The sequence below is a fragment of the Mesoplodon mirus genome (genome assembly GCF_964341445.2).
Source record: "Mesoplodon mirus genome assembly, chromosome: 3".
NCBI classification, from domain to species: domain Eukaryota; kingdom Metazoa; phylum Chordata; class Mammalia; order Artiodactyla; family Ziphiidae; genus Mesoplodon; species Mesoplodon mirus.
The window spans coordinates 176,494,519-176,522,505 of record NC_138978.1 but is presented as its reverse complement, the minus strand read 5'-3'; the positions used below and the strand labels follow the sequence as shown (position 1 = coordinate 176,522,505).

Sequence of the window (27,987 nt, the reverse complement as noted above, 5' to 3'; positions counted from 1 at the left end):
TGTCCACGAAGCAAATGCGCTACCGCCCTATGGTGCTGCTGCCAAGGCCTTCTTACATTACAGGCCCAGCCTCCACTCACTCTAAGGTCAGTGCTCAGTCCGACGTCAGGTCCATTCCGGGGTCCCTGCGGCGCATAGGGGTAGGCCCGGCCCCTCTCAGGCCCCTTGCCTTTCCAGGGCCCCGGCTCCGGTTAGGAACCCGACGTGGACCGGGGAACGTAGCGTCGCAGACGGGGCGGAGGCGGGGCCGGGGCGGGGCGAGGGCGGGGTCTGCGCCGGCGCCGGGTCCGGCGGGCGCTCTGCCAGCTGCGTAAACAATGCCGGAGCGCCGCGGCGAAGCAGGTGAGCGGGCTGGAACGCGCGCGCGGGTCGCGGCCCGGTCGCCCGTGGCTCGTAGGGCACGGGGTGGAGCCGCAACCCGCGAGCCGGGCCCTGCCCTCCGCACGCCCTTCGCGGCCGCCGGTCGCGGCCCCTTGGCGGGTTCCGGGGCTGCGGCCCCAGCGGCCGGGGACGGGAGGGCGCCGGGACAGCGGCGGGGCCGGCCCGGAACTGGAGAGTGGAAGGAGCGCGGGGAGGGGCCCCAGGCCTCGGGCCTTCAGCAGGGCCCGGTCCACCCGGCCGCCGGAGCCCCCGCCGGGGTGGGCGCGGTGCGAGCTGTTAAAGGGCCGGGGCATTTAAAGGAGCAGTGCACGTGGGTCTCGAAGGCGTGCGGACGCGGCATTGTGTTCCTCCCTCCTGGCTGGCACCTAATGGGCGCCCAGTCCTGCCGGCCTGTGGCACCCGGCCCGGGCACTGCTTGGCGGGGGCAGGAGGGGAGGCGGAGGTCTTCCCGCGTACGTGAGGATCAGGTCCGGGCTAGGAGACCCCAGTTTCGTTATCAGCGGTATTTGGCCGTTTTATCAGGCATTTACAGCTGCGAGGAGACTCGCAGAATCTACCTTTTGAAGCTGAAGAAACCCGAAACAGAAGCTAGTTCGCATCCCAAATTTTATCAATGAAGAAACTCAGCCCACAGAGCTAAAATGACTTTGTTCAAGGTCACGCAGGTCGGATATATGAGAGCCAAGCTTAGAACCCGTTGTCCTGGACTCTAGTTCTGTTGTCCAACCCTGGGACTAGACCTCAGCCCTTTGACAGTTGGATGAAATGCCCCAGTCTGTGAATTAATGAGTATTCCCTTTTTACGGTACGAACTGTGGATTGGTGTAGTACCTGCATCCTCATTTACAGACGGAGAACCTGAGAGGCATCCATCCCATCCAGAACAGTTGCAGAGCCAACCTGACCCAAAACTGACAGCTTGGGTTGCCAGCCTGTCCTGAGAGTAACTGATCGGTACAGACCCCGGCTTCCGGTATGGATGCCCCTGACTTCTACATAGACCCCATTCTGTAGACACCTGAGTCTCCAAGGACTTCAGCCAAGACCTTTGGCAGTAGTTAAAAGGCTTCGTATAAGGTGCTTCTGGTGTGTGAGCCTCAGGTTCCCCTCTGTGTGAGTGTGGCTGTGTGGGACAAGGAAATGTGTTAGCAGCGGTGTTTTCTGAGCCCGGCTGGTGAAAGGGCCTCGGGTCCTGTCTACAACTCAGAGCTGCAGCGTCAGCCACCCATCAGGCAGGCAATCCAGGTTTGTGCCCTGGGTGTGCGAGGGAGCATTCAGGGCAGTGGCTGGAGGTGGGGGGCTTGGTGGAATGTTGCTGTGGAGTGCGATGGATGTTGTGTCAGGTTTTTCGGAAAAATTCTGTATCGTTTGGTGTTGAAGTATCCGTGCACCAAGTCTAGAGTCTGACATGTGCATGCATGGGAGGTGTATGCTCTGAGCCTGTCTATTTGAGGAAGAGGAGGACAAAGAAGAGCGTGGCCAGGGGCTGCCGCTCAGATGTGCCTGGGGGCCCGTCGCCCCTCCCCCCAGCTCCTCTGTGGCTACTCACAGCCCCGCTGCACCCCCGGGCTTTGCCAAATGAGAGGCTCCCACCTACCTTGGCCTCTCTCTAAGTCACTGATGGTAATAATGACAGTAACATAACTTAGGTTTGTCATATACAATAAAAAGCCATTTTGTACAGTAGATGTCACAGTTGTCTTAAGAGCATCAATCACACTGAAGCAGTTCTTATTTTTACCCTTTTACAGAAGGGGATACTGAGGTTCAGGGACACAAGTGGCTTGTCCTGTTGTGTGGCTTCCATGGCTGTGAGCACCAGGATTTGAACCCAGCTGGCTGTGTCTTCTTCATCTTTTGAGTTTTTGCACAGGAGGCTTCCCACACTCATGCCCTACCCATGTCACTGCACTACCGCCCAGGACGTTGCTATGTGGTCTCCATTAGCAACTACCTGGCAAAGCAAAAAACAAAAAAACAGAAAAATTTTTTTATAAAGAAACCAAAGCAGTGTGTGTGTAGGTCACATTATGTTTTATTGAAGACATGTTTGGCTGTTTTTCAGCTGTTGATTTGACTTTTAGACACTGTTTAGTTGGGGACTGGCAGGACAACAAATGTTTCTGCCAGTATTTCCACCTGTTCCTGGACTGCAGCAGCTGGGGGTGGGGCTGGGGGTGGAATACAAGGGCTCTGAGGCTGACACACCCTCCACACTGCCCCTGGCCAGGGCCTGAGAGGTTCTCTGCACCTTGAGCTGGCCGGATCTGACATGGGCTTCAAGCCCTGTGTAATCAGTGTTGGCTTCTTGACCTGGAGGTGGTGAGGCTGCTGTGTTATTACAGTCTGGGGAAAAGTCATTTCAAATTGATCCTCAGGGAGGACCAGGTGTGAGGGAGGGAGATCTTTTCTGTCCAGTTCCTTCGTTGCCTGGGAGAATGGGTTGCTGATTTGTCTTTGCTAAAATACAGTCTTCTGGAGCAGTGGGAGGAAAAATTAAAGGGTGCTCACTTTCTGCTGTACCGTATCTGCTGAGACATATCCTGGCCTCGTCTGTGTTTTGTAGGCTACCTGCGTGACTATGGTCCTGGGCCACTGAGTATGTGACCCTCACAAGTACTTTCAGCAGCAGGGAAGAGCTCCTTGTTGATAATTTGGAGACCTGAGCTGTAACTGTGGCTCCTGGTCATGGGCCCTTAACCTTTTGTCCTTTTGTCCCTCTGGGCTTCAGTTTCTCTAAATGGGAAATGGGGTGCTGACCGGATGGCCTTTAAGGTCCTTGCCAGCTCTGACATCAGTCTACGGACTTGCCCTTTTGTTTGACAAAATGTTCACATTGCCAGCGTGCCCTGGACTGGGGCTAAAGTGGAAACCGGGGCCTGGATGAGGCGTGACCTTGGTGCTCAACTCGTGTGTCTGGTGGTTTAGCAGATCGTAGCTTTCCAAGAGGGCCATCAATAGGCTTCTGTTATCCCTTCTCACTGAGTCCCTGCCTTTATTTTCATCTTCATTATAACTACCGTTTATTGAGCTCTGTGCCAGACACTTTACACATTATCTCTAGTTTTTCCAGTAATCTTGCAAAGTGTGCCTATCCTGCTTTTTACAGAAGAGGACAGGGGCCATGTGAAGTGGCCCGAGTGTGCGGGCCACTTGTCCCAGTGTGTGGTTCACATCAGTCAGCTAGCTGATTTGAACTCTGTCCGTTTCTAAGGCTCAGCTTTTGCCCACTGGCTTACTGCTTCTCATTAAAACAAACAAACAAACAAACAAAACCCCACAATTTTTTCTGGGCCCTACTCAACGGTGGCTACCTTCACAGCTTCCCCCTGCCACTTGCAAACTGCCCCTTTTCAGGCTCCTTCAGGAAATGAGAGAAAATGTTTCCTGGGAACTTCTGAGTAGGAAAGGGCAGACAGAGGTAAATCTAGAGCCTGGGTCAAGGTTTCAGGAGGCCCCACAGGGTCGCCTGGGGCCTGTGACTTGGGAGGGCGGAGTGGGACTTCAGGGCTTCCCTGTGGGACTCAGGCCCTGGCTCCGGCCGAGGCCACCTCCCTGTGCTGGGGAGAACCATCTGGCAAGTGATATGCATCAGAGTTTGGGCAGGGTGGATGGACAGATGGATGAAGGTCAGCCAGGGCCAGTACATGGTCGGGGGAGACAGGCAGGCAGGCTGTGGGAATTTCTAAGGGAATTTCCTCAGCTCAGGAAATTCTCCCCTAGTATGAGGGAAGGCTGGGAACACCCCAGGGGTCATGGGAGCTCTGTGAAGTAGCCATGTGACCATAGAAAGAGGCCCATTTAAAACCAATGCCACCCTCTTTGAGGGAGCACTGAAAAATAAAATGAACAAATGTGACAAAACAGAAACAGACCAACAGAATAAGCTAGTGGTTACTAGTGGGGAGAAGGAAACGGGGAGGGGAAGATAGGGGAAGGGGATTAAGGGGTGCAAACAACTATGTATAAAATAAATGATACAAGGATGTAATGTACAGCACAGGGAATATAGCCAGTATTTTACAATAACGTTATATGGAATATCTATAAAACTATCAAGTCACTATGTTGTACACCTGAAACTACTGTAATATTGGAAGTCAACTATCCTTCAATGATGAAAGAAAGTGAGGGGCACTGTTCAGTTAGGCCTGCGGAAACAAGAAAACAAGTACCCGGACCCAAGCCTTTCTCTGCTGACCACCTGTTTGTCTTAAGTGCAGTGACTCCCAATTTTCTTTTGGCGCCGAAATTTCCATCTTTTTGCATGAGGCGCTAGTGTTTACTACGGCATTTAAAGATCGATTTCCTACTTAGGTCCACTGGCCTTAAATTTTAAGGTCAAAACCTTTGCATTTCTCTGAAATGAAAATCAGGTTGAGGAAATTGGGTCACCAGGGTTTCTATAATAATTGCAGGAACTGCTGACACAAGCAAGGTTGGGGGAATTCTCTGGGTCAGCCTCCCTTGGTTTGGCTCATTCAGCATTTGGATCCCATTCAGCTGATTAATGGGAATGAGCAGTGGCTTCTTTGGATGTTTGATTTTACATCCTAACCCAAGGAGCTTTCAGCCACAGTGCTTTGTTCTGGGAAGGGTTTCCAGAATGCAGTCTTAGGCACCTGTTCCTCCCATTAGCTTCTCTGCATTTTCCCGCTGCTCCGTCAGAGAGAACGGAGAGCCGAGAGCCGGTTGCTATGTGGTTGATAGGATTTGACATCAGCAGTAGGAGAGTCGCCCAGTCCCACCAGCACCTGCCTGTGAGTCAGCCTCCCGGCAGGAGTTCTTGGCATCACTGGTGCTCTGATGTGGAGAAACATCTAGCAAGAAGGTTGTTTATCTGCATACATTTGAGTGGTGATTTTTCCCTCCAAGGATTGCAGAGTATCATCAGTCTTCAATTCCAACTTAGAAGCAAAAGGAGTACATCCCAGCTGCTCTGTTCTCCTTCAGGAACCAGGTAATAAGAGGGGTTAGGAGAAGGTGTAAAAGCAGCTTCCTGAGTCCATCTGTGCCCCCCAGTCCAGGGAGAGAGGATGTGGGAGAAGGCAGGATGGAAGAAAATCTGTCTAAATGTTGATACTTGTTATTTCCCTTTAAAAAATTAATAGCTTTACAAAAAATGCCAGGCACAATCCATGTTTATTATAGAAGCTTTGAGAAATGCAGAAAAATATAAAGTATCACCCACAATCTCACTATCCAAAGATAACCACCTTTAATGTTTTGTAGTATTTCTTGCCAATCCTTCATATACATGCATTTTCTAAGACAATTCAGATGATTATGTACGTCAAGTTTTATATCTATTAAATTTAACATCTTGTTTTTTTATGTTAGTAAATATATATATATTTTTTAGTAAATATTCTTTGAAGTGAGATTTTTAGTAGTCATATGTTAGATCTCATCAAATGGATATATTATCATACAGAGTCAGGCATCTTGGTCATTTTCACTTTTTAAAAAAAAATTATAAATGACTGCAACAACCATGTTTTTATGTAAATCTTTTATTATTTCTTAGGACAAATTCCAAGAAGTAGCATTTCAGGATCAAAAGGTATGATGAATGTTTTTAAAGCCCTCGATTTTTACTGCCTTCAGAAAGGCTGGTCCACTTTGTACCAGCGACGCTTGAGCCCCAGTTTTACCATACCCTCCTTCGAGGTGGGCATTGCTTGGGGACTTTTTCAGCCAGACCACTCTCTTCTCCCCCTGTGGCTCTCCTAGTCTGAAAAGCTCCTGCTCATCTGCCTCCCCAGTGGCTCCCTGACCTGGCACAGGGTATTCAGGAGAAAGGACTGTTCGTTCTTTCACGCCCCCATTCAGCGAGCAAGTTGTACAGAGCAGTAGGTATGCCAAGGTAGGTGAGCGAGGTGCCCTGCCCCTGAGACAGGGAGGTGAACTGTAACTGGACACTTCCAGTACCAAGTTTGGGCCCTGATGGGGCATCTGATTACTCGGCAGCAGCTCCAGGGAAGGTCTAACACCAGCCTAAGAATTGCCCGGGGACCATCTCAAAATGCAGATCCCTGGACCTTTGGCCAGGATGGAACTTAGGATCTACATTTTATTATTTTATTTATTTATTTATTTTTGCGGTACGCGGGCCTCTTACTGTTGTGGCCTCTCCCGTTGCGGAGCACAGGCTCCAGACGTGCAGGCTCAGCGGCCATGGCTCACGGGCCCAGCCGCTCCGCGGCATGTGGGATCTTCCCGGACCGGGGCATGAACCCGTGTCCCCTGCATCGGCAGGTGGACTCTCAACCACTGCACCACCAGGAAAGCCCCAGGATCTGCATTTTAAATAAGCACCCTAGCGTAGTGTTTAAGAGCCCAGAACCTGACTACCTAGGTCCAAGGATGACTTCGAACCTATCACTTTTTAAATCTTGTTTCCTCATCTGTGAAATGGAGAAGGGTAGCAGTACCTCGTACCTGACTGTCGCGTGCAGTGCACAGTGGGTGCTCAGCAGCTGTTCTATCACCACCCCTCAGGTGGCCTGGACCACTCTGAGAAACAGCATCTCAAGCATCTCACAGCTTTCTGAAAGTCCTAAGCCATGCCCTCAGGTGCTGGGAGCTCCGAGAGGCACCTCCACCTGTGCTCGTGACCACGAGGCCCAGAGGGCTGCGATTAGAGCCGCAGCCAAGTCCAGCTCTTCCCTGCTTCAGCCCCTCTGTGCCCTGGTTTTCTGGGAGTCCTGGGCCGAGCGCAAGGAGGGAAGGAATCTGCTCAGGGAGCATTTGTTTTCTCGTGAGGAGGCCATGAATTACATGTGGTGGACGGAAAAACATGTTTGGTAGTTTTCTGACTTCCTGCCTCTGTGCAGTGCAATGCCGCACGGAAGGGATACAGTCCCTTTTTAAGCTCACTCTCCCTGGGCGCGTCCTTCACAGACTTTGGGAGGCAGAAGTGCTTTCCTGGGATTCGGTGACTGGCTGAAGAAATGGAAACTGGAAGGACTTTACTTGATCCGGGTCCCGTGCTTTTCTGTCCCCACCCGCCCCGTAGCTCCCTTTCTCCTTCCAAGAAGCATCTTCACTCCTTGTTTGTCCATTTCCCTACTAGGGGAAGAGGCAGCCAGGATGCTGCAGCTGTTGTGGTTCTGAAGGATGAGCTTGCCCTCTGCCCTGGGGGTGCAGCCCTGCCGGTTAGATGCAGGGACTCCTGATCTGCTCCTCCAGTCATGGTAGAGACAAATCACAGGCCCTCCAGAGGCGTGGGAAGAATAGAAGGAGTGAGATCGTAACTAAATCACTAATTCACACCCCAAACAAATCTGACGTGCTACAGAATAAAGTATGGAAAGAGCCACTACACTGCTCCAGTTGGAATGTCCTGGTTTCGCTTGAAGAAATGCAGCCAGCTCTGTGTGCAGGTACCCCTTTTTGAGTAAGGATGGACTCACCGTTGCCAGAGTGGGCAGCGAGGGGATCTCCTGGGTCCAGGCAGGTGTCTGTTTGGGATTTATCTGGCGGGGCCCAGCCTTGCAGAGGAGGAGCACTTTGAAGTTTTCCCTCCTGGGTCTCCATTAAGTAGTTTCTTTCGTTACCGTTACTGTAGATGAAGGAAGCTAGGAACTTCCCAAGGTCTTACAGCCTGTGCGGCTGCAAAGCCGTGTCCCCTCAAATTGGGCTCTGAGGTAGACTCTGCTGGCCCCAGGTCTGGGCGCTGAAAAGCAGATCCGCCTCCTGGGCCCTAGGCCACACTAGTCCTGGGGGCTCCCGGGAAGAGGCAGGAGGGCTCAGCTGGCCCTCTGTTCCCACAGAGCACACTCTGGTCACATCCCTCTTCAGCGCCAAAACCCTGGCTGGCCCCCTCTGCCAGCTTCAGCTCCCCCTGCCCGGTCAGGCCTCCACGCCCCTCCCTGGGATGGTCCCACCTCCCACCGCTGCCTCCCTGGTCCCCACCTTAGTCGTAACTGCAGTAGCACAGCGTCCTCGTCACCCCTCCTGGCAGCTGCTGTACTTTCCTTCCTACTGACGTCACTGCTGCTATCACTCCTGTACCTGTCTTATCTCTGCTGAACCCTGGGGAGCTTAGCTTGTTCATTCTGAAATCCCTGTGAGAGCCACGGGGGAGCCTTTTGTGAGGGCCCGAGTCCGTGAGGTGAGCAGAGTCAGGCTCTGCTGTGGGCCTGTAGATGCAGTTGAAGTCCAGCTGGGAGCAATCCAGGCCACGGCCTGGGGCACTGTCTTCAAAAACAGCAGCAGCCTCGGACCCTGCCAACATGAACAGACCTGGCTGACTCAGTAGAAGGAACCTGCCTGCTCCACTTGAAAATCATAAATTCTTGGGGGCAACTGACGTGGAGATGAACTTTGAGCTGAGAGCAGACCTGACTGTGCCAAGTGGCGTGAGGCTGCCCCAGGGTCCCAGGAAGCAGGTGACGGGGGAGCTGGCCCTGCCGCTAGCCCAGCTGACCTGCCCAGGATGTTGGTAGGGCTCCGGGCTGCCCTGGCTTCCCGGTGGTGCTGCTCTCTCCACACCACTGCGGCATGGGGGACAGGCTCCTTCCTGTGTGGTCCCTTCAGCCTTGTTTTTTCCTGTGGGTCCCACGCTCAGCTGTACTCCCCCAGCACGCGTGCGCACACACACACACACACACACACACACACACACACACACACACATGCTCGCCTCTCGTGGTCTCAGCTCACTGCTCCCGTGGCCTCCACTTCTAAACTCATGACTCTCATCTCCACCTCAGGCCCCGACACTCAGCTGCCTCCCAGGCATCTTCCCCCTTTTAACCCATTTACATTCATCAGATTCCTGGATCAAATTCAGTGTTTCCTCTGAAACCTTGTCCTCCCGCCTCCCCCATCCTACTCCCTGTCTGGCCCTAGTCCTGGACTCTGTCCCGCACATCTGGTCCTGTCTGTCTACCTCCTACCCTTTCTGGGTTCCCTCTCCTTGCTCCCATCCATTCTTGCCACCTTAGGCCCTCTTCACTCCCCACAACTGTCTCCAGGGAGGTCACCTTTCCTTCTTTTTACTCCTTTTTCAGTCAGTGGCCAGACTGATATTTCTAACCAGAGATCTGATCTGTCACCCCTGTCCTCGGGGGATGAAGCACACCTCCTGAACTCGGCACCAGAGACCCTTCACACCTCCACAGCATCACCACCCCAACCCCGGCAGTGCTGGGCTCAGGCTGGAACATTCTTCATGCCCTCTGCCATTCCCCCCCACCTGGGAAAATCTGTCTCCATCAGATGATGTTATCTTCTCCAGAAAACACTCCTGATCTCTGAGTTTTAGTCCCTTCTTTGTGCTTCTGTACCTCTTGGTGAACACCTGGATTATATCATTTGTCACACTGGATGGTTGGTTTTTAATTTTTTACGACAAAACTGTCGTTGGCACACGATAGGCACTGAACAGATGTTTGTTGATGGAATGAGTGAGTGTGCTGGCAGTTTGGAGTGGCTCTGACATTTCTAGTTGGGGGTTTTGCCCCCTGTGGCCTGGATCTCCTCTAGCCAGTTCCTCTCAAGGTTGCTGCAGCCTCTGTAGTGGCTCCTGGGGACTGTTGCTTTATAGCAGTCCTTTGACAAGCGTGTCTTGGGTGGTCATTGCGGGCAGGACCCGTGTGCAGGTCTTAAAGCCGCCTCTCACCCTCCGCTGCCTTTGCCTCGCAGGAGAGTGGAACGAAGTCCCCTGTGCTCCTTTTCCAGGCACTTGCGGAGGTAGGGTCATGCTCACGTTCATGGCCTCTGACAGCGAGGAAGAAGTGTGTGACGAGCGGACGTCCCTGATGTCAGCCGAGAGCCCCATGCCGCGCTCCTGCCAGGAAGGCAGGCAGGGCCTGGAGAACGGAGAGGGTGCCACCCAGTGGGTAGGTTCCCACCAGCAGTCCAAGGCCTCCGGACAGGTCCCTGGGGTCCTAATGGATAGAAACCAGGCATTCCCTGATGTGGGAGGGAGGGGAAAGTAAAGGTGAGAATTGGCCAAAAGGGCGGGTGGTCCACCATGGTGGATCCTAGGTCTGTGAAGGCTTGATAGTAGACTCTGCACAGACACAGCCTATTACAGATCGACTCCGCAATGGGCTGAGTGATTCTCTCCATTCTGGCCCTGCCCCTTAGGTTTACCTTCCTAGTGCAGGTTCCTATTTCCACAGAAACCTGAGAGTGAGTTTGGATGCCAGGACAGGCAGCGCAGAGACGAAAGGACGGTAGGAGGAAACTGCTAGAGGGAACCTTTTTGGTAGATGGCCAGACATGGTCACCAAGAGGTTACCTGATTCATGTTTGACTTTTGAGCTAGGGATGTGTCTTAGTTCAAGGCTGCTATCACAAAAATACCATAGACTGGGTGGCTTATAAACAACAGAAATTTATTTCTCACTGTTCTGGGGCCTGGGAAGTCAATATCAAGGTGCCGGCAGATCTGATGTCTGGTGAGGGCCCACTTCCTGGTTCATAGGCAGCTGTCTTCTCTCTGTGTCCTCACCTGGCAAAAGGGGTGAGGGAGCTCTCTAGGGCCCCTTTTATAAGGCACGAATCCCATTCGTGAGGGCTCCCCCCTCGTGACCTAATCATCTCCCAAAGGCCGTACCTTCTAACACCATGACATTGGGAGTTAGGCTTCAGCATGTGAATTTGGGGGACACAGACATTCAGCCCATAGCAGGAGGGGTGGGCTGCACTGTGATTTTACCTCTGCAGCCTGCAGGGCAGGAGATTGTAACAGTATGAAGTGGAGGATATACTTGGGAGAGTCATCTGGCCAAGCCACCTCCCTCCTCATCAGAATAAAACAACATCTGAATTTGCCTAAATTCCATTCTTCGTTTTGCCCATTATAGTAATTTTTTCTTCCAGCCAGCCTTATTTCCCTTTGCTGAAACTTGAGCTCACTTCTCCTATCCTCCTCTGGGCTCTGAGAGAGATCTCACCAGCTCAAGACCACTGTACAGCTACTCCTTAGCCCGTTTCTTGCTAGTGGCTTTGTCTTTTATCTCCTGGAGTTTCTGTGCATTTCAGCTATTTCAGTTCCTGTTCATTAACAGTGTTCCTTTCTTTCTCAGATGAATACATAGATGGAATTCTCTCTGCAAAGAACTGATACCAAAGAACAGCCACTTTTGACTTTTGTTTCATTTGGCTTTGTCTTGGCTGTTAATGTAATTCACAAAGCACCTAATGATCCTGAATTGCCACAATTCCAAAACAAATTCTTGCAGATCAGTGTGTGCCAGCACCTGGCAGGTGTCCTGTCCTCCTTCGCTGCCTCCTCATTTATACGTAACCCAGATCCTCCCAGATGCTTGATGCCCAGTAGCCTCTTTGCTTCAGAGCTGCAAATCTTGCATGCTTGCTTTGGGGGGCGGGGTGGGGTGCAAAAAGTTCAAAGTAATTTCTTCCTCTGCAAATTCCCAGTGTCTTATTCACAATCAGAGACAGTCCCCACGTCCCCATGTGTGCTGACCATTCTAGTTTGTGATTTTTCAACCAACAGTGTTTAATTTCTGCCCTCCTCCTATCACCTGGCCTGCCAAATTAGTGTGGCCATGTGAACAGAACTGAGTGGCATACTGAGTCCCTGTACTGAGGGAGGGGACAGATCTTTAGACATGCTCCAGACCCATTCTGCAGACCGTCCTCTTCCACAGCAAAGGGGCCTCCCTTCCTGCATCTGTGGTGGTCAGCGCCAACTTAAATCTCTCATTGTCCTCGTAAATTTTTCAAATGTTCTGCAATTCCACCACTGCCACATCTAAACTACAGCCCATAGACTGGTTCTTACATCTGGAAAGCAACATTCAAACCTCTCGTTTCCGGTTCCAAAACACCCATGCGCTATGTCACTAAGGCCTCTGGGGGGCATTCTGTGGCCCTCACAGTGTGGTTTCCCACAGAGAGGCCAGGAGAGCGAGGAGGACCATGAGGAGGATCCTGACCGCCACGTCTGCAGCGGGGTCCCCGAGCGGCCACCAGGCCTGGAGGAGGAGCTGACCCTCAAATATGGGGCAAAGCACGTGATCATGCTATTTGTGCCTGTCACGCTGTGCATGATCGTGGTGGTGGCCACCATCAAGTCCGTGCGCTTCTACACGGAGAAGAATGGACAGCTGTGAGTTGGGGGCTTGGCGGGGAGGGGGAGGGGGAGCTGGGGGAGGGGAGTGCAGCCTGTGTTGGCCCCATGCCGGCAGTGAAGAGCAGGGCTGAGGAGCTGCCCGAGTCCACACCCTGGTCCGTCCACTGCCTCCTGGCTGTGTGACCTGCCTGGGCACATTCCTAACCTTTCTCGGCCTCAGTTTCCTCGTCTGTATGATGGGTTTGATAACAAGGTTACCAGGAGAATTGAGTGAGTTAATCCACCCAAAGGGCTTAGAAGAGTACCTGCCATCTGCCGGGCAGCGCGGCACCCTGGGTCTCACTGCAGGAGGCAAGCTCTCCGTCCCGGGTGTGGCTGTACCACCCATCACTGCGTGACCACGAGCAAGTTGCTTTCTCTCTGGGCCTCTCATTCATATCCCCATGAATGTAGACCAAGGAGGACCAGATGATTTCTTAGATCACTTCCAGCCTTGCACGGGAGATTTTGTTTATTTTAATAAAGAAAACGCAGGCAGAAGCAGCGGCCTGGGAAAATGGGAGGGCTCTCTCTGCTCCCTCCCCCAGCCTCCCTGTGGTAATTGCTGCTAAGTACCTTCTCTAAACATCTTTTTCTTTTTTTCTTTTTTAGGGAGTTTTTGTTAAATTTTATTTATGGTTTTTTTAATGAAAAGAGTAGAGAAAGAAGCCCTTGCCCTCAGGAAGCTTGTAGTCTGCTGGGGACTCAGAGCAGATCAGGTGAAAAGTGTTAAGAGACCTTGAGAACTTCGCAGGCCGTTTGTTTCCCTACGTCTAGAGCGTCTAGAGCGAGGGATCAATGAATTGCCTTCTGAGTTTATTAGCTGCCTGTGCAGCTACGGGGTTACGCTGGGTGTTGGGTAGGGGAAACAGCGGGGGCGGAGGCGTCCTAGGCTGGATGGGGCTGATAAGGAAGTGGATGTAGGGAACTGCTGGGTCTCCCTGGACCAGAGCTGGGGATTGGGGTCAGCAGGGAGAAGCACTTCCAAGGGAGGGTTGAGTTGGTGTGGGGGCCAGGGGAGGCCTTGGTGAGGCCAGCCAGGCCCTTCCGTGCGGCTGCATCGGTTCAGTCATAGGCCAAAGTCAGGAGCCAGGAGACGGGAAGGCAGGGCAGCTCATGGGGATGGCGGGCAGCGCTTGCCAGGGCAGCCAGAGCACGGTGCTGAGGGGCCGGGGTGCCCAGGGCACCTGCGCCCCAGGTCCAGGCTCCCTCGGGGTGAGGCGTGCAAGCAGGCAAGGCCCAGAGACCTAGCCCTTGCCCCTCCCTCAGCATCTACACACCTTTCACCGAGGACACGTCTTCGGTGGGCCAGCGCTTCCTCAACTCCGTGCTCAACACCCTCATCATGATCAGCGTCATCGTCGTCATGACCATCTTCCTGGTCGTGCTCTATAAGTACCGCTGCTACAAGGTGAGCGCCGGTCCGCCTGCCCTCCTCCTGCCTGCCATGCCTCAGTGCCTCTTTGGCAGCAACCCTGACTCTTTTTTTTCCTTTTTTAACAGTTCATTTTTTTTCTGAAAAAGAGACCCTGATTTTTGGCGCAGGCATACCTCGTTTGATCAGGCTCCACAGACTCTGCGTTTTTTACAGATTCGAGGTTTGTGGCAACCCTGCGTTGAGCAAGTCTCTTGGTGCCATTTTTGCAACAGCATTATTTTTTGATTAATGCTGTTTTAAAATTTTTCTTAGACATCATGCTATTGCACACTTAACAGACTACAGTACAGTATAAACGTTAACTTTTACGTGCAGTTAGAGACCAAAAAATCTGTGACTCACTTTCTTGCGTACTCTCTTGATTGTGGTCCGGAACCCAACCCGAACCTCGCTGAGGTTTGCCTGTACTCCTTCCCACCCCACCTCTGCCTGCCCCATGGATTACCTAATACTCCTGTCCTTGGAACTTACACATAATCCCACTTACTTGAGTTCCTCTTTGCAGTGTTCATAGGGTTACTTCTCACGTTCAGAAGTTAATTTTATTTTGCTTCTCCTTCCGAAGAAGTGAGATGTTCTATTTTAGGCTCCTTTCACCCGATACTTCGCTTCCAAGTTTATTTTTATTTTCCCATTTCCCTTTCGGCTGGAGATGTACAGCTGCTGTGTCGAGGTCTTCCAACACTGGGAGACGTTCGGGTGGGCCCCCTGCCCTGCGGGGCAGCCCCAGGGAGGAACAGGGGAGTTGAGTCCCACGTGGCCCAAATCGTCCATAGAGATCCGTGAGCTTTTAGGCACGGGTTTCAGGCTTTTCTCCCAAGAAAGGCTTTGAAGCCCTGAAGACTGAATGGAAGTTGAACTAGACATTACCTGATTTAAAACCGTTCACACGCAGGCGTGCGCGGCCCTTGATATTAGGCTGCCGCCATCTGTGGAGCAGGTAGAGACAGATGGCGAGGCTCAGTCTAGAGGGACGAGCCCCGTCCCAGCGGCGGTGACCGTGGGGGTGAGCGGTGGCGGGGGGAGTGTCCGAGAGCTGGAGCTTCTCAATAAATAGCTACCTGTATAAACAAGGCAGAGTTCGTACCTGGGGCAGGGACGGCCGTGGATGGCAGGAAGCAGGGTAGAGGGCTTTGTGTTTGGAGCAGAGGGTACAGCACGCGTAAGGACAAGCTAGAAGCATGGCCAGTGAAAAGCCGGCACTGCCCTGGCCAGCAGGTGTCACGCGACCACTCCCAGGGACTGTTGAGAGGCAGCTCGACCCTCCGTTCAGTAAGATTTACTCCATGACGCGGGCAGGAGATGACGGTGGACTGGGCAGGCCCAGGTGGGATGAGGAGGGTCAGCACATTCCAGAGGCGGCCCCTTCCCCTCTGGGTGGTGGGCACAGCATGGCAGACAGACCAGGTGGCTGCTGAGGTCCCCAGCGGCCTGAGCTGGTGACTGATGGTTCTGTCCTCCAGGGAGGCTGGTAGCGGTGACCACCATGCCGCTGACGGCTGGCTAGAGGACTGGTTTAGGATCAGCCCCACCCTCGCCCTTGACCCTCCCTTATTTGGCCAGGGGAGGAGGAACGTGTCTTTCTGAAGACCTGTCTATAGGCCCTCAGGTGGGCAGTGACTCCCCGGGCTGACTCTTCTAAACAGGCTACCTCAAGAGTCTTCCCTGACCACTCTGTCTAATACAGTAGCACCCCAATGGGTCTTCTCCTGTCACTTTATCCAGCCAAGTGTTTTTCATGGCCCTGTCACTTCATGCTAACATGTGTCTGTGTGTTTGTTGTCTCACTGCCCTCACACTGGGTTGCAGCCAGTGGGGGCAGAGGCCTTGCCAGCTTTATCTCCAGAGCGTGGAATGTGCCTGGCGTGTCCAGAACGAGTAGAGTGCTAGGTGTTCAGACCTGAAGGAGCTCCAGCTCCTTCGTATGCTTGCTGGGTTACCTGGAGAGAACTCCTTGAATTTCTGTGCCCTCCTCCTTATCTGTAAAATGGCCACCTTCCAACATAGTCAGGGAGGAGCCTAAGGAAGAAGGGTTTCCAGGCCTGGGCGTCAGTCCCCAGGACCGGGGCCTGCGATCATGCTGCCTGTTTCCGTCTAGTTCATCCACGGCTGGCTGATCATGTCCTCCCTGATGCTGCTGTTCCTCTTCACCTACATCTACCTTGGGTGAGTGGCAGCCGGTGGGCAACAGAGTCCTTCAAGACCTCTCCCCTGTGGTCCGAGTGGGTCTGAAGGGCCTGGGAGGGAAGGGGGCCCCTTGGTCTCCGCACCTTCCCCATGTTGCTGCTCCAGGAGCCCAGCCTCCTCGACACGGAGTGGAGCTGCGAGTTGGGCCACACGTCTCCTTCTGGTTCCTGATTTAAAACATATAATGCAGAGCCATCACAGAGGGGGTTCTCTGTGAACCCCAGCGGTGGGGGGTGGTTCGGGGGCAGAAACCCCTCAAAATTTACATTCTGATCTTCAGGCTGGGCCTGGGTACCTCCCAGTTTATGGGGAAAGGGATCTCTCTTTCCCTGGATTTGGGACATCAGCCTGACCCAGGGGCCCAAAGAGACTGGAGGGACAGGAGAGAACACTTTTCCAAGGACCTTTTCCACAGGCAGAGGGTCTTCCAGGTCGTGCTGGCGCACGTTTATGGGAACCAGGCCAAGGATGAGATGTTGGGGTACTCCCCACCGTTTCATAAATTTTTCAAGTGGTTACATGTAGGGCTCATGGAAACAGGGAAGGAGATGTCAGCAAATGAAGCCAGAGGTTGGAAGAACCTAGGCTGGGACTTAATGATGGAAGGGTGTTGAACTGTGTCAGGGTCTAACACTTCCACTGAGTTTCCCAGCTCACGGGCTTGACTGTGGTCCCGCAGGGAAGTGCTCAAGACCTACAATGTGGCCATGGACTACCCCACCCTGTTCCTGACCGTCTGGAACTTTGGGGCGGTGGGCATGGTGTGCATCCACTGGAAGGGCCCCTTGGTGCTGCAGCAGGCCTATCTCATCATGATCAGCGCGCTCATGGCCTTGGTGTTCATCAAGTACCTCCCAGAGTGGTCTGCGTGGGTCATCCTGGGCGCCATCTCTGTGTATGGTAGGTGGGCCATGAGCTTGCAGGGGTGGGCCATGGAGTGACGTCCAGGGCTGAGTCCTCACTGCTGGACAAGGGTGCTGGGTGTTGAGGAGTCCCCCCTCCCCACCCCCGCCCCGGGAGGCCTGGATGGTTCCCCTTCTAGAAAGTTCACCTTTGTAAAAAAAAAAAAGGGGGTCCTGTGGAATCATGACTGTTGACATGGTTACTAATGACAGCAGATGTTTACTGAGCACTCATACCGTTAAGCACTTTGCACTCTGGAAGTCATTTGTTCCTCAGAACAACCCTGAGACTGGGCACAGTACCGATAAATAACAAGCACCCAAAATGTCAGCCGCTCTTCAGTTAGTATAGTCATCCCTCGGTATCCTCGGGGGATTGGTACCAGAACCCCCTCAGATACCAAAATCTGAGGATGCTCAAGTCCCTTATATAAAATGATGTAGTATTTGCATATAACCTACGCATAGCTCCTTGCATACTTTAAATCATCTCTAGGTTACTTATAATGCATAATACAACATAAACAATATGTAAATAGCTGCCGACGTGCAGCAAATACAAGTTTTGATTTTTGGAACTTTCTGGGATTTTTTTCTGAATATATTTGATCCACAACTGGTTGAATCCACGGATACGGAACCCAGAGATATGGAGAGCCGGCTGTATTAGTGTGATAACCATCACCAGTACTGCTTCTTACGTTGTTAGGATGAGGAATTTGGGGCTCAGAGAAGTGGGGTTTCAAGCCCATCCTCTGGTCTCTGAGGCACACAGCAGTTCCCTGTTTGCAGCTAGCCTGTTTAGACACTGCTCAGACCCCGCTGTGGGCTCCAGCCAGTGCAGGCTCTAGGGATAGTGGCTGAAACCCGGGGGTGGGATTGCTGGAGCAGCAGGGTGTGGTCTGAGAGCCTCGGCCTGGGGCTCTGGGACGCACTTACTCTGACGCCTGGTGTTCAGAGGGCTGGTTTCTCTATGGGGGCCACTTGGGAATAAACATGTTTCTTAACATGCCAAGGGCGTCTTTGCTTTCCCAGATCTCGTGGCTGTGCTGTGCCCCAAAGGGCCGCTGAGAATGCTGGTAGAAACTGCCCAGGAGAGAAACGAGCCCATATTTCCTGCCCTGATATATTCATGTGAGTATATGATACATACATGGCTTTCGGAGGTGATGAGGAGATAGGTAACCGTTTTCCTGACGAAAGGAGACGAGGCAGCCTCGGTGACCCCAGGAGGGCTCCACCTTCCGAGACGAAGGTGGGCTGTGTCTTGCTCTTAGACAGGAAGAAACTTGGAAAGTCAGAGCAGGAAGAGGGCACCAGGGGATGTGGTCCTGCCCCGCAGCTTCCTCCCACCTAGCTCCAGTGGCACGTAGTGGCTACAGGCCACGTTCCCATGAGCCCAAGGCCACCGACTCAGCCCTCCAGGCCCCTGATAAGGGACTTTGGAGAGGGACTCTTTAGGGTGGGGGTCTGGGCGGGGAGGGTGCTCCTACCTTTCCCTGGGCTGTCTCAACAGCTTCGTGGCTGGTTGAAGTGAAGTCTCTGAAGGGAAAGCCCTTGGGGTTGCTGCTGGCCTCGGGGCCAGTGCACTCGGGGATTTGTACTTATAAAGGTATCAACAGACATGCATCAAATTCATACTTTGTGGTGGGTGCTGTGCTGGGCATTGGGGTTGCCATGGAAACAAGATCCACAAGGTCCCAGGCCTCAGGGAGCTCACTGCGCTGTGGTTTTCATGCCCTCCCCTCTGTTATTCATGTAGAGAGCCTGAATTTCTGGGGCTCAGTTGTCTGCAGGGCTCACTGGGAAACAGTCTATGAATGGCTAGAGGTGGCACTCTATACAAATGAAGAACCGAGCTCACCGTGGAGAGCCGTTGGCCTGGCCCCAGGGTGAGAAAGCACATTCCAGGCACAGCCTAACAAATGAGGAGAGACTGTGTATGGAAAGACTGAGCCGTGTCAGACTTCCGCTCACCATCGCTGTGCTCTGATGGAGCTTACATTCTAGGAGGGGAGGCAGACAGGGACTCAACAGGCAAACATAAGTCAGGAGGTGAGAGCTCCATAGAAAGATAAAGTGGGGTGGGGGAGGGGGGAGCGTGAAGGACTCCAGGGTAGTGAGGGGTGCTATTTTACAGCAGGTGGTCAGGGAGGCCCTGTGTCACAGGTGACATTTGACCAGACACCTGCCTTAGGAATATCTGGTGGCAGAACTCCAGGCAGAAGGAACAGCGGCAGGTGCAAAGGCCCTGAGATAGGCATGGGCCTGGTGTGCTCGGAGCGCCCCAGGGCCAGGCAGAGGGAGCCAGCGGGGAGCGGGGGAGGTCAGATCCTGTTAGGCCATGGTGGGGACGTGGCTTGTACTGCTGAGTGAGATGTGATGCCACTGGAAGATTGTGGACTGACCTGACTACGTTTTAACAGGACCACGAAGGTTGTATCAGGGACAAGAGTGGAAGCAGGAGCCAGGTTTGGAGGCAGAATAATAATCCGGGAGAGAGATGTTGGCGTCTGGCCCCAGGGCAGCAGTAGAGGCGTTGAGATGTGCTTGGACTCTGCAGACATTTTGGAGGCAGAATTGGCGAGATTTTCTGATGGTTGGGGTGCAGGTTGTAAGAAAGAGAGTCAAGGTTACTGTCAGTTTTTTGGGCCTGAGCAGCAAAAAGGATGGAGTTGCTGCTTACTGAGGAGGAGAAGGCTGGTGGGCGGGTCGGAGGGCAGTTGTTGAGAGCGTTCAGGGCATGTTGAGTTTGAGATGCTCACTGGACATTCAGATGGAGAGTTGGAGAGATGGGATAAGAGTTCAGGAGAGAGCTCCTAGGCCAGAGAGAGAGAACATGTTAGTACCACAGGATCCAGCAGTCCTGCTTCTGGACATAGACCCAAGAGGATTGAAAGCAGGATCTTGAACAGATTTTTGTGCACCCGTGCTCATCGCAGCACTATTCACAGTATCCAAGAGTTGCAAGCAACTCAGGTGTCTGTGGATGGATGAACAGATAAGCAAAATGTGGTCTATACATAGAATGGATTATTACCCAGCCTGAAAAAGGAAGGAGATTCTGACACGTGCTCCAACATGGATGAACCTTGAGGACATTATGCTAAGTGAAATAATCCAGTCACAGAAAGATAAATACTGTATATGAGTCCCCTTATACGAGGTATCTCAGGTAGTCAAAATCATAGAAACAGAAAGTGGAATGGTGCTTGCCAGGGGCTGGGGGATGGGGAGTGGCTACAACGTTTCAGTTCTGCAAGACAAGAAAAGTTCTGGAGATCTCTTTCACAGCAGTGTGAGTGTACTTAACACTATTAAACTGTACCCTTAAAGATGGTCAAGATGACATATTTCATGTTATGTGTCTTTTTCCCACAATAAAACAAAAACATAATTAGTTCACCAAACTTGTTCACTAACAACATGATCATTGTTTTTGCGAGGAGGCCAAAAAAGACAGGAAGAAGCATCGTCTGCCCACAGCTGGTCAGTGAGCCTGGACCCCCAGCGGCCCCCTAACAGTGGGGCATAAGCAAATACCCACAGGAACTGAGGGTCCTGTGCAGGCTTTCTGGGGACACAGACTGGCCCGCCTGCCTCCCAGGCCCTGGGGGCAGCCGCAGGTAGTACTCCCTGAGGCCTGACCCTTTTCTCCCTCCCCAGCCGCCATGGTGTGGACAGTGGGCATGGCCAAGTTGGACCCCTCCTCTCAGGGAGCCCTTCAGCTCCCCTACGACCCAGAGATGGGTGAGTATCAGGGGGCTGACAGCCTCTCCTCATCGGGGGCGGCTTTTCACCACATCCAGCTCAGCCTGGCCTGGCCTCTGTGGGAGGCACGAGGACCGGAGGGGCAGGTGGGAAGACCAGCCCCCCCTGCACACGCACGCCCTGGGGATTGAGTGCGGTGGGTCCACGCTCCTCTGCCTCGGCCCCGTCCCTCTCCCTTCCCTTCCCTTGTGTGTGGACTGGAGAATCCTCTTTGGGTCGGGCTGGGCAGGGCGTGGTGGGGTAGGGGGATGGTAAGGCCGGGGAGCCCTGAGCTCAGAGAACCCTCTGACGGGCTGTCGTCTCTCTCCCTTGCTCCCTGCTCACACGACACCGGACACCCAGAAGAGGACTCCTGTGACAGTTTGGGGGAGCCCTCGTACCCTGAAGTCTTTGCACCCCCCCTGCCTGGCTACCCGGGGGAGGAGCTGGAGGAGGAGGAGGAAAGTAAGGTGTCCCGATGGTGTGCGTGGGCCCGGGTGGGGCTCCCTGAGGTCAGGGGAGGAGGGCGCGAGGGGAGGAGCCCCTTCCACATCAGAGATGGCCTCGCAAAGTCGGGGAGGAGCCTGCAAAGGTGCAGCCTTGTCAGCAGGCCATGGGGACTTCTACGCCCAGGCTGCACCTCGTGTGTGACAGACGTTGGTTGAGTACCAGCTGTGTGCCCGCTCTGCGCTGGGGGGCGGTCGTACGGACGCAGCTCTGGGGGACGCAGCCACGCAGGCGTGGGCACTGACCGCCCTCCCCGGAGCCGGGAGGATCCTGAAGGAGAACACGGGGTGATGGGGAGCACTGACGGAGCTCTTGACCTGTTTCAAGGGGTGAGAGGAAGTCGCCTGAGGAAGTAACTTCTGAGCTGAGCTCCAGAGGCTGAGCCACTGGAACTCGGAGAGGGGGACGCACAGCGGGGGTGCGTTTCCAGCTGAGGGGACCTTGGGAGCAGAGACCCTGAGGCAGACGGCACGGTGAGTTAGAGCAAGTGAAGGCAGGACGCTGAGACCTGAGTGCAGAGATGGGGCAGGGAGGCAGGCAGGGACTTGAGGGGCCTTCTGGATCAAAACGGGGATTCTGGTCTGTGTCCCGTGAGCGGTGGGAGCCGTGGGGGGTGGGGGAGGGTTTTGAGCTGCGTGGGAGGAGGGACATGAGGGAGAAGGGCAGGCTTGCGGCCGGCAGAGTGTGCACCTGCGTGGCCTGAGGACATCCCAGTGCAGCCGTGGGGGACGCGGGCGTGGACTCTGGGCTCAGAGGGCCCGCTGGGCTGCGCAGGTCAGCAGCAACAGCACGGCCCCATGATGGGGCTGACAGTGGAGCCGGGGTGGAGACTCCCCCAGGCAGAGCCCCGGGTGCTTGGGGGCAGAAGGAAGGCCGTCCTGAAGACGCACCCGAAGACGTTCTAACACATGGCTGTGTTCCCAAGGGGCTTAAGATAGCCATTCCATCAGCACACATTTATGGACCACCTACTATGTGCCAGGCGGCACATGGGAACAGGGAGGTGCTGCAGAATTAAAACAGCCCCTGCCCTTGAGAAGTTCCCCGTGGGAGCAGCCCAGGCGGGGGGAGGTTAGGTATAAAGTACTCAGGGCAGACCGCCGAGGTGGGCCTGGAAGGACAAGTTGGCAGTCACCGGGTAGACAGGCTGCCAGGCTGCAGCCCAGGCCTGGCACTGAGCCCCTGGAGTCAGCACGGATCCCACCGGGGCACAGTCCACAAGGCCACTGTCCCTTCACATGCCAGCCACAAGTCCTGGGGGTCTCCAGGCCACCCACACTTCTGACCGACTGGCTACAGATCTGGGGGTTCCCACAACCCCCCCAGGTTGGAAAATTTGCTAGAACGACTCACAGAACTCAGGAAAGTACTAAACTTACAATTACAGTTTTAGTATAAAGGATACAAATCAGGACCAGCCAAATGAAGAGCCACATTGCTCGTGGGACTGGACTTCATCTCCAGGCTCCCTCTTCTCCCCAGAGGTTGGTCTGGCCCAGAGTGCCAACCCCCTTATCACATAATCACGTGGTCTTTCTGGTGACCAGCGCCATCCTGATCCTCTCATTTGCATAAATGATCCAAGGGGCTCCTGAATAACAAAGACACTTCTGTTACTGGGGGAATTCCAAGGATTTGGGTCTCCCTCCTGGAGCCAGGGACAAAGGCCAGTTAGGTTCTCTTTCACACAGCAGCATTGGCAAAGGCTCAGATGAGGGAGGAGGAGGCCTTCCTGGAGCTCGAACTTCATCCTGCAGGCTGTGGGGAACCGCTAGTGGTTGGTTGCAGGGAATTGAAGTGAGCAGAGCTGCATCCCAGACAGATCCCGGGCAGCAGCAAGGAACACAGACCCCTGGGGGACCAGGTGAGGGAAGAGCCATGAGGCCCCAGCTCAGGCAGCAGGCTGAGAGGAGGTGGTGCCACCACATACCTGGGGCGCACTGGCAGGACTTGGCTGGGCAAGGGATGGGCAGGGAGGCGTGGACGGTGACAGGGGAAGGTGGGAGGCTCTGCAGGACATCAGATGGAGACGCCACAGACACATGAAGGGGAGCGATGCTCAGGAAGGTCGGGGTTGGAGACCCGAGTTGGAGTCACCAGGATATACATGTTGTCAGAACTGTGGGTCCCCAGAAGGTCCCCAAGGAAGGTGTAGGGTCAGAATGGAGAGCGAGAGGGACAGCGTGGGCGACGTTGATGGGATGAAGGGAAGGGCGCCTTGTGGAGGAGCCAGCCAGGGGACAGGGCGCTGAGACAGACAGGTGGCGTGACGGTGTCCACGGGGGCCAGGCGGTGGGCTGGCCAGAGCACGTTGGCTGGGGGATGTGGGACCTGCCGCCACAGATCTCTGAAGTGCCTGGGAGGTGAGCGCAGTTCCTTTGAGAAAGAACTGATTGAAAAGGAAGAGAGAAGGGAGGGGAGAGGGCCGGCAGAGCAGGGAAGCAGGCGTGGGGGTAGCGGCGAGAGAGGTCACCTCTGGAAGGTGACAAACCTGGAGTGTTTGCCCTGTGCTGAGGCAGGAGCCAGAGTGAGGAAGCTGAAGTCAGAGAAGAGGGGCCGTGGAGGAAGGGACAGACCAAGGTGAGGTGCCCCTTGCTTGGAGCCCAGAAGGGAGGCGGGGGCGGACGGGGCAGAGAATGTTTCCGTGATGCAGACCTCCTCAAGTCAAGTCTGTTTCTTCAACATTTTTATTGTCTGTGATGAATAAAATTATCCCATAAGCAAGCATACAGGGCAGTTGTACGAAAGGAAACAAATGAAAGCATTCTAGAAGCTCTTGTTTCCTTATCAGTAATGGATACACTAGTTACGAATTATGTTTACTTATTTTATTAATTGAAGTTTAGTTGACTTAAAATGTACATTTACCTATGTTTAAGGGACATGAGTCTCCAGAGAACCTCCGGTATGGTGCGTGTTCTTGAAAGTAGTGAAATTAAATTTCCTAAAAAGCATTTATAATTCAAACTGAGCGCTCAGTTGGGTAGCCTCCCATCAGCCCCGGACAATACATTTTATTTGCTCTTGTCTTAACCAAGCGCCAAGCAACAGTTTTACTCGAGTTATCAGAAATGCTGGCTTTGCACAGCCCAGAATACAAGTCACTCAGACTCCAGGTTCCCTTGTTTTCCCGCTGGCTGCTGTTTTTCCAAGGCAGCCAGTCCTTGTCCCAGAGTCCAGGTGAGGTGAGCTGGGCAGTGACACTACCCTATCTGCCCTCTGCGTTCCTCAGGACTCTGGCCCCTGGGCTGGGCAGAGAACCTGGGCTGTTTGGCTAGGGTCAGCCTTCTCTGCCGCTTCGTCCTGGGACTTCTGAGACCTATGGGTTCCCTCTGTCTCCACCACACAGGGGGCGTGAAGCTCGGCCTCGGAGACTTCATCTTCTACAGCGTGCTGGTGGGCAAGGCGGCAGCCACGGGCAGTGGGGACTGGAACACCACGCTGGCCTGCTTTGTGGCCATCCTCATCGTGAGTGGGCTGGGGGATGCTCCCCGCCCAGCCCTGGGCAGTGGGGCCCCTGAGGGTCTGGTGGGGGGCCCAGGAACCCAGGGGAATTTTCAGGTGCTGTTATCCCTTGGAGGGGCTGGGCAGGGTTGCCAAGAAGATCCTCAAGATGAGACCGAGGTTTACAGGAGGTTCTGGTCATCAGCAGATGCAGGCACAGTACAGGGGCGGAGTGAGCAGGGGCTCTGACATTACTGAGCTTGTGCGCCGGGCGCCAAGGTCTTGGCTAGCTCTGCATTTGTCTCACGGCACCTGCGAGGCAGGGATGGTGACCTGAGATTTACAGAAGACAGAACAGGTTGAGGGCCTGGCCCGTGGGCACAAAGCTATGAGGGCCGAGCTGTGATTTGAACTCGAGTCTCTGAAGGAAGCCAGGGCTGTGTGTTTTCTCTCCATGCCACCCAGGCACCATAGGGTTCTGAATCCCCATGGGATCTCCTGGGACTTGAGATGGGGGCCCATCACTTTGAACCCCAGCAGTGAAATTTGGAGGCCTGTATGTCACTTAACATGGCCAGATACACATGGTGGGGAAGCGTCTTGTGGCGATTGGAGAGGTGGAGGCTCTGAACGGTGCATACTCGGTGTTCTGCCTGGTGAACCCCGGGTGGCACGTGGCACGTTAGGGCCAAGGCTCCAGTTCTTCGGACATTCTGTATTTGCCCAGCGTGTGTCAGGGATGGGGTAGTGCACTCCCAGGCTCCTCCACTTCCAGATTGTCTGCCCTGAATTCCTGCTCTCCCCAGGGATAGGGCAGGCACTCCGGTTCCCTGTCCCCACCCTGGACCACTGCCTGCATTGGCTGGGCTGGGAACAGGATAGGCAGCCACTGTGCCTGCTTCCCGGGGTGGGTCACATGGCATCTTGGTTCCCTTGGTGTCAGCTGCTGAGAACATTGCTGGCTTTCAGTCCAGCCCGTCCAGTTCTTGTATAAATATACGTCCCCTTGGGGAAAGCTTCCCACCATCAGGTCACACATCCCTACAGCAGCCAGCCAGGGGAGGTAGTCTGGTAGTGGCAGCCCCGTTCTAGGGGTCAGGAGGCCTGCTTTCTGGTTCACCCGTCCATGTGCAGGGCGTTGCTACGGGGTGAGAACTCCTGCCCTCAGGCACCTCACGGAGCTGTTGAGGGGACCAGGGAAGATGACGGGGCTCCTGAACCCAGGGACTGTACCGTCACTGGCTGCTCTCCGTCCCCCGTCCACACCCGTGGTCACCACCAACCCCCTCGCCTTTGTGTCCTGCAGGGTTTGTGTCTGACCCTCCTGCTGCTCGCCGTGTTCAAGAAAGCGTTGCCCGCCCTCCCCATCTCCATCACCTTCGGGCTAATCTTCTACTTCTCCACGGACAACCTGGTGCGGCCTTTCATGGACACCCTGGCCTCCCATCAGCTCTACATCTGAGGGGAAGCCTGGGCACCATGGCCTGGAAGCTGGAAGAAATGGTAACTGGATGCAGTTGTACAGTTTTACACTCTAGTGCCATATATTTTTAAGACTTTTCTTTCCTTAAAAAAAGAGAGAATAAAAAAGTGTTGTGTTTACTTTGTGAAGAGGAAGGACCAGCTTTTTGGTGCTGGTTGTTTTGTCACCAGGCCGCGGCTCACCCCTTCGTGAGCACTTGCTTCACCGACAGGAGATGCGGGAAATCGGTCCAGAGGAGCTGAGAAAGGTTCTGAGACGTGGGAGGGGCTTGGGGAAGGCCCCTGCTCTCGCCCCACAGCCTGGGGTCCTCTGAGGGCCCAGCTGGAGGACGGGGCACGTATATTCGGGGCCGGGAGGTCACGCCTGGGACGGCACGTAGCGCCTGGTCACTCTGGCCGGAGAGGAAAAGCCAATTTTCTCTGCAAGGAATGTTCCCAACGCTTTGTCTATGATATGCTGTCGTCATTTTATTACCTTTAGAGTCCTTGTTACAGCAGTTACTGCTGGGAAGTGACTTAATATCAATAAATAGACGAATCCCATTACAATGTTGGGGTTTGGTCTGTTCATCAGTGTGGGCCCCTCTCCTGGCATCCTGGGATAACGTGCTCTGGGCACGAAAGGGAAGAGATTTGCCTAGTGAGGAGAGAGGCTTAACCGCCCCCCTCTCTGCGATCGTTTCTTTAACTAGGTTTCCTAAGCAGAGGCGCTCACAGACTCCCCGAGACCCACTGTCTGACAGCTGGGCGGGTGCCTGGCTGTCTGTCTTCAGAAACACTGCAAGGCTGTTGCCAAAACACAGAGCGAGAGAGCAGGGCTGGTCCCCAACAGAAGCTGCCCAGCAGGGGCCAGGTGGGAGCCCAGGGACCCGCTCACCTTTCCTTCTATGGCCATGTCTCTGGGCACTGCGGGGGGTGGGAGGTGGGCAGATGGGTTTTTCCTTTGATTCTCTACATGTTTCACGGGCTGCAAAGAGAACCTCAGCCTCCAGACCGGAATTTGAGCCCCTTGAGGCCTTGCAGAGCAGGCCGCTGGGCATGCGGGGAGCGTGGCTGTCAGACACCCGAGAAACACAGGAGCCGTGGAGCCGGCTGGGTATCACAAGGAGATGAAAGAATCGTGTACTTTGGTGTTTGACTTAGCTTCCTTTTCCCTAGGCTGTTTGTAGAAGAGCCAAGGGAGGCAGGCGTGGAAGCCGGGAGGCCAGCGTGCTTGGCCTGGGGGTGGCAGTTCAATCCGGACAGCTGTCACTGGCTTGTGACTGACTCGCAGGTGACATCCAGGGTGGCGGCATCACAGCCTCGAAAGCCGAAGGTAGGGAGAATTTTAAGACGATGAGAGCTAGGCCGTGATAGTAAAAGCTCCCTGGAGATTAAAGGGGAAGAAAAACTGGGAAAAACTCATTCAGTTTGGCAAGTAGGGCAACGTTTATCTTTGAAAGAGGGGTCTCAGGGTGGGGCTTCCAAAGAGGAGATCTGACAAGTGTTTTGACTTGTTAGGCTTAAAAAGCCTTTGTCAGGGCCTCCCTGGTGGCGCAGTGGTTGAGAGTCCGCCTGCCGATGCAGGGGATACGGGTTCGTGCCCCGGTCTGGGAGGATCCCATATGCCGCAGAGCGGCTGGGCCCGTGAGCCATGGCCGCTAAGCCTGTGCGTCCGGAGCCTGTGCTCCGCAACGGGAGAGGCCACAACAGTGAGAGGCCCGCGTACTGCAAAAAAAAAAAAAAAAAAAAAAAAAGCCTTTGTCAAAGGCCTGACCAGGGTGCTGGGGATAGAGCCTCATTTAGAGGTAAAAGCAGAAGGTCGA

General features: G+C 54.2%; 1 protein-coding gene across 8 annotated transcripts; it reads left to right on the top strand.

Moving 5' to 3' along the window:
* Positions 1 to 260: 260 nt before the first annotated feature.
* PSEN2 (presenilin 2) lies at positions 261 to 26,723 on the top strand. Of its 8 annotated transcripts, none has more exons than XM_082612502.1 (14): positions 266 to 342; positions 1,231 to 1,354; positions 5,257 to 5,341; positions 5,909 to 5,944; positions 10,069 to 10,229; positions 12,255 to 12,469; positions 13,742 to 13,883; positions 16,009 to 16,076; positions 16,777 to 16,997; positions 18,035 to 18,133; positions 20,666 to 20,749; positions 21,113 to 21,214; positions 24,606 to 24,724; positions 26,007 to 26,723. In XM_082612502.1, exons 5-14 carry the CDS (start codon positions 10,089 to 10,091, stop codon positions 26,160 to 26,162), a joined length of 1,347 nt encoding a protein of 448 aa, XP_082468628.1. In that variant the 5' UTR covers positions 266 to 342; positions 1,231 to 1,354; positions 5,257 to 5,341; positions 5,909 to 5,944; positions 10,069 to 10,088; the 3' UTR covers positions 26,163 to 26,723. The 8 variants fall into 8 exon arrangements, 7 of the variants coding, with proteins under 7 accessions (XP_082468626.1, XP_082468625.1, XP_082468628.1 ...); XM_082612504.1 differs by lacking the exon at positions 266 to 342 and adding an exon at positions 6,115 to 6,247 and having other exon boundaries at positions 529 to 1,354; XM_082612503.1 differs by lacking the exon at positions 1,231 to 1,354 and having other exon boundaries at positions 273 to 342.
* Positions 26,724 to 27,987: the final 1,264 nt, after the last annotated feature.

What these genes read in the sequence shown, in the direction of transcription:
- PSEN2 (XM_082612499.1), top strand. Translation starts at nt 318, where the DNA reads ATGCCGGAGCGCCGCGGCGAAGCAG. An exon ending in TCCTGCCCTGATATATTCAT is followed by an intron (nt 18,134 to 20,665) that starts GTGAGTATATGA and finishes CTCCCTCCCCAG; the next exon opens with CCGCCATGGTGTGGACAGTG. An exon ending in CCCCTACGACCCAGAGATGG is followed by an intron (nt 20,750 to 21,112) that starts GTGAGTATCAGG and finishes CCGGACACCCAG; the next exon opens with AAGAGGACTCCTGTGACAGT.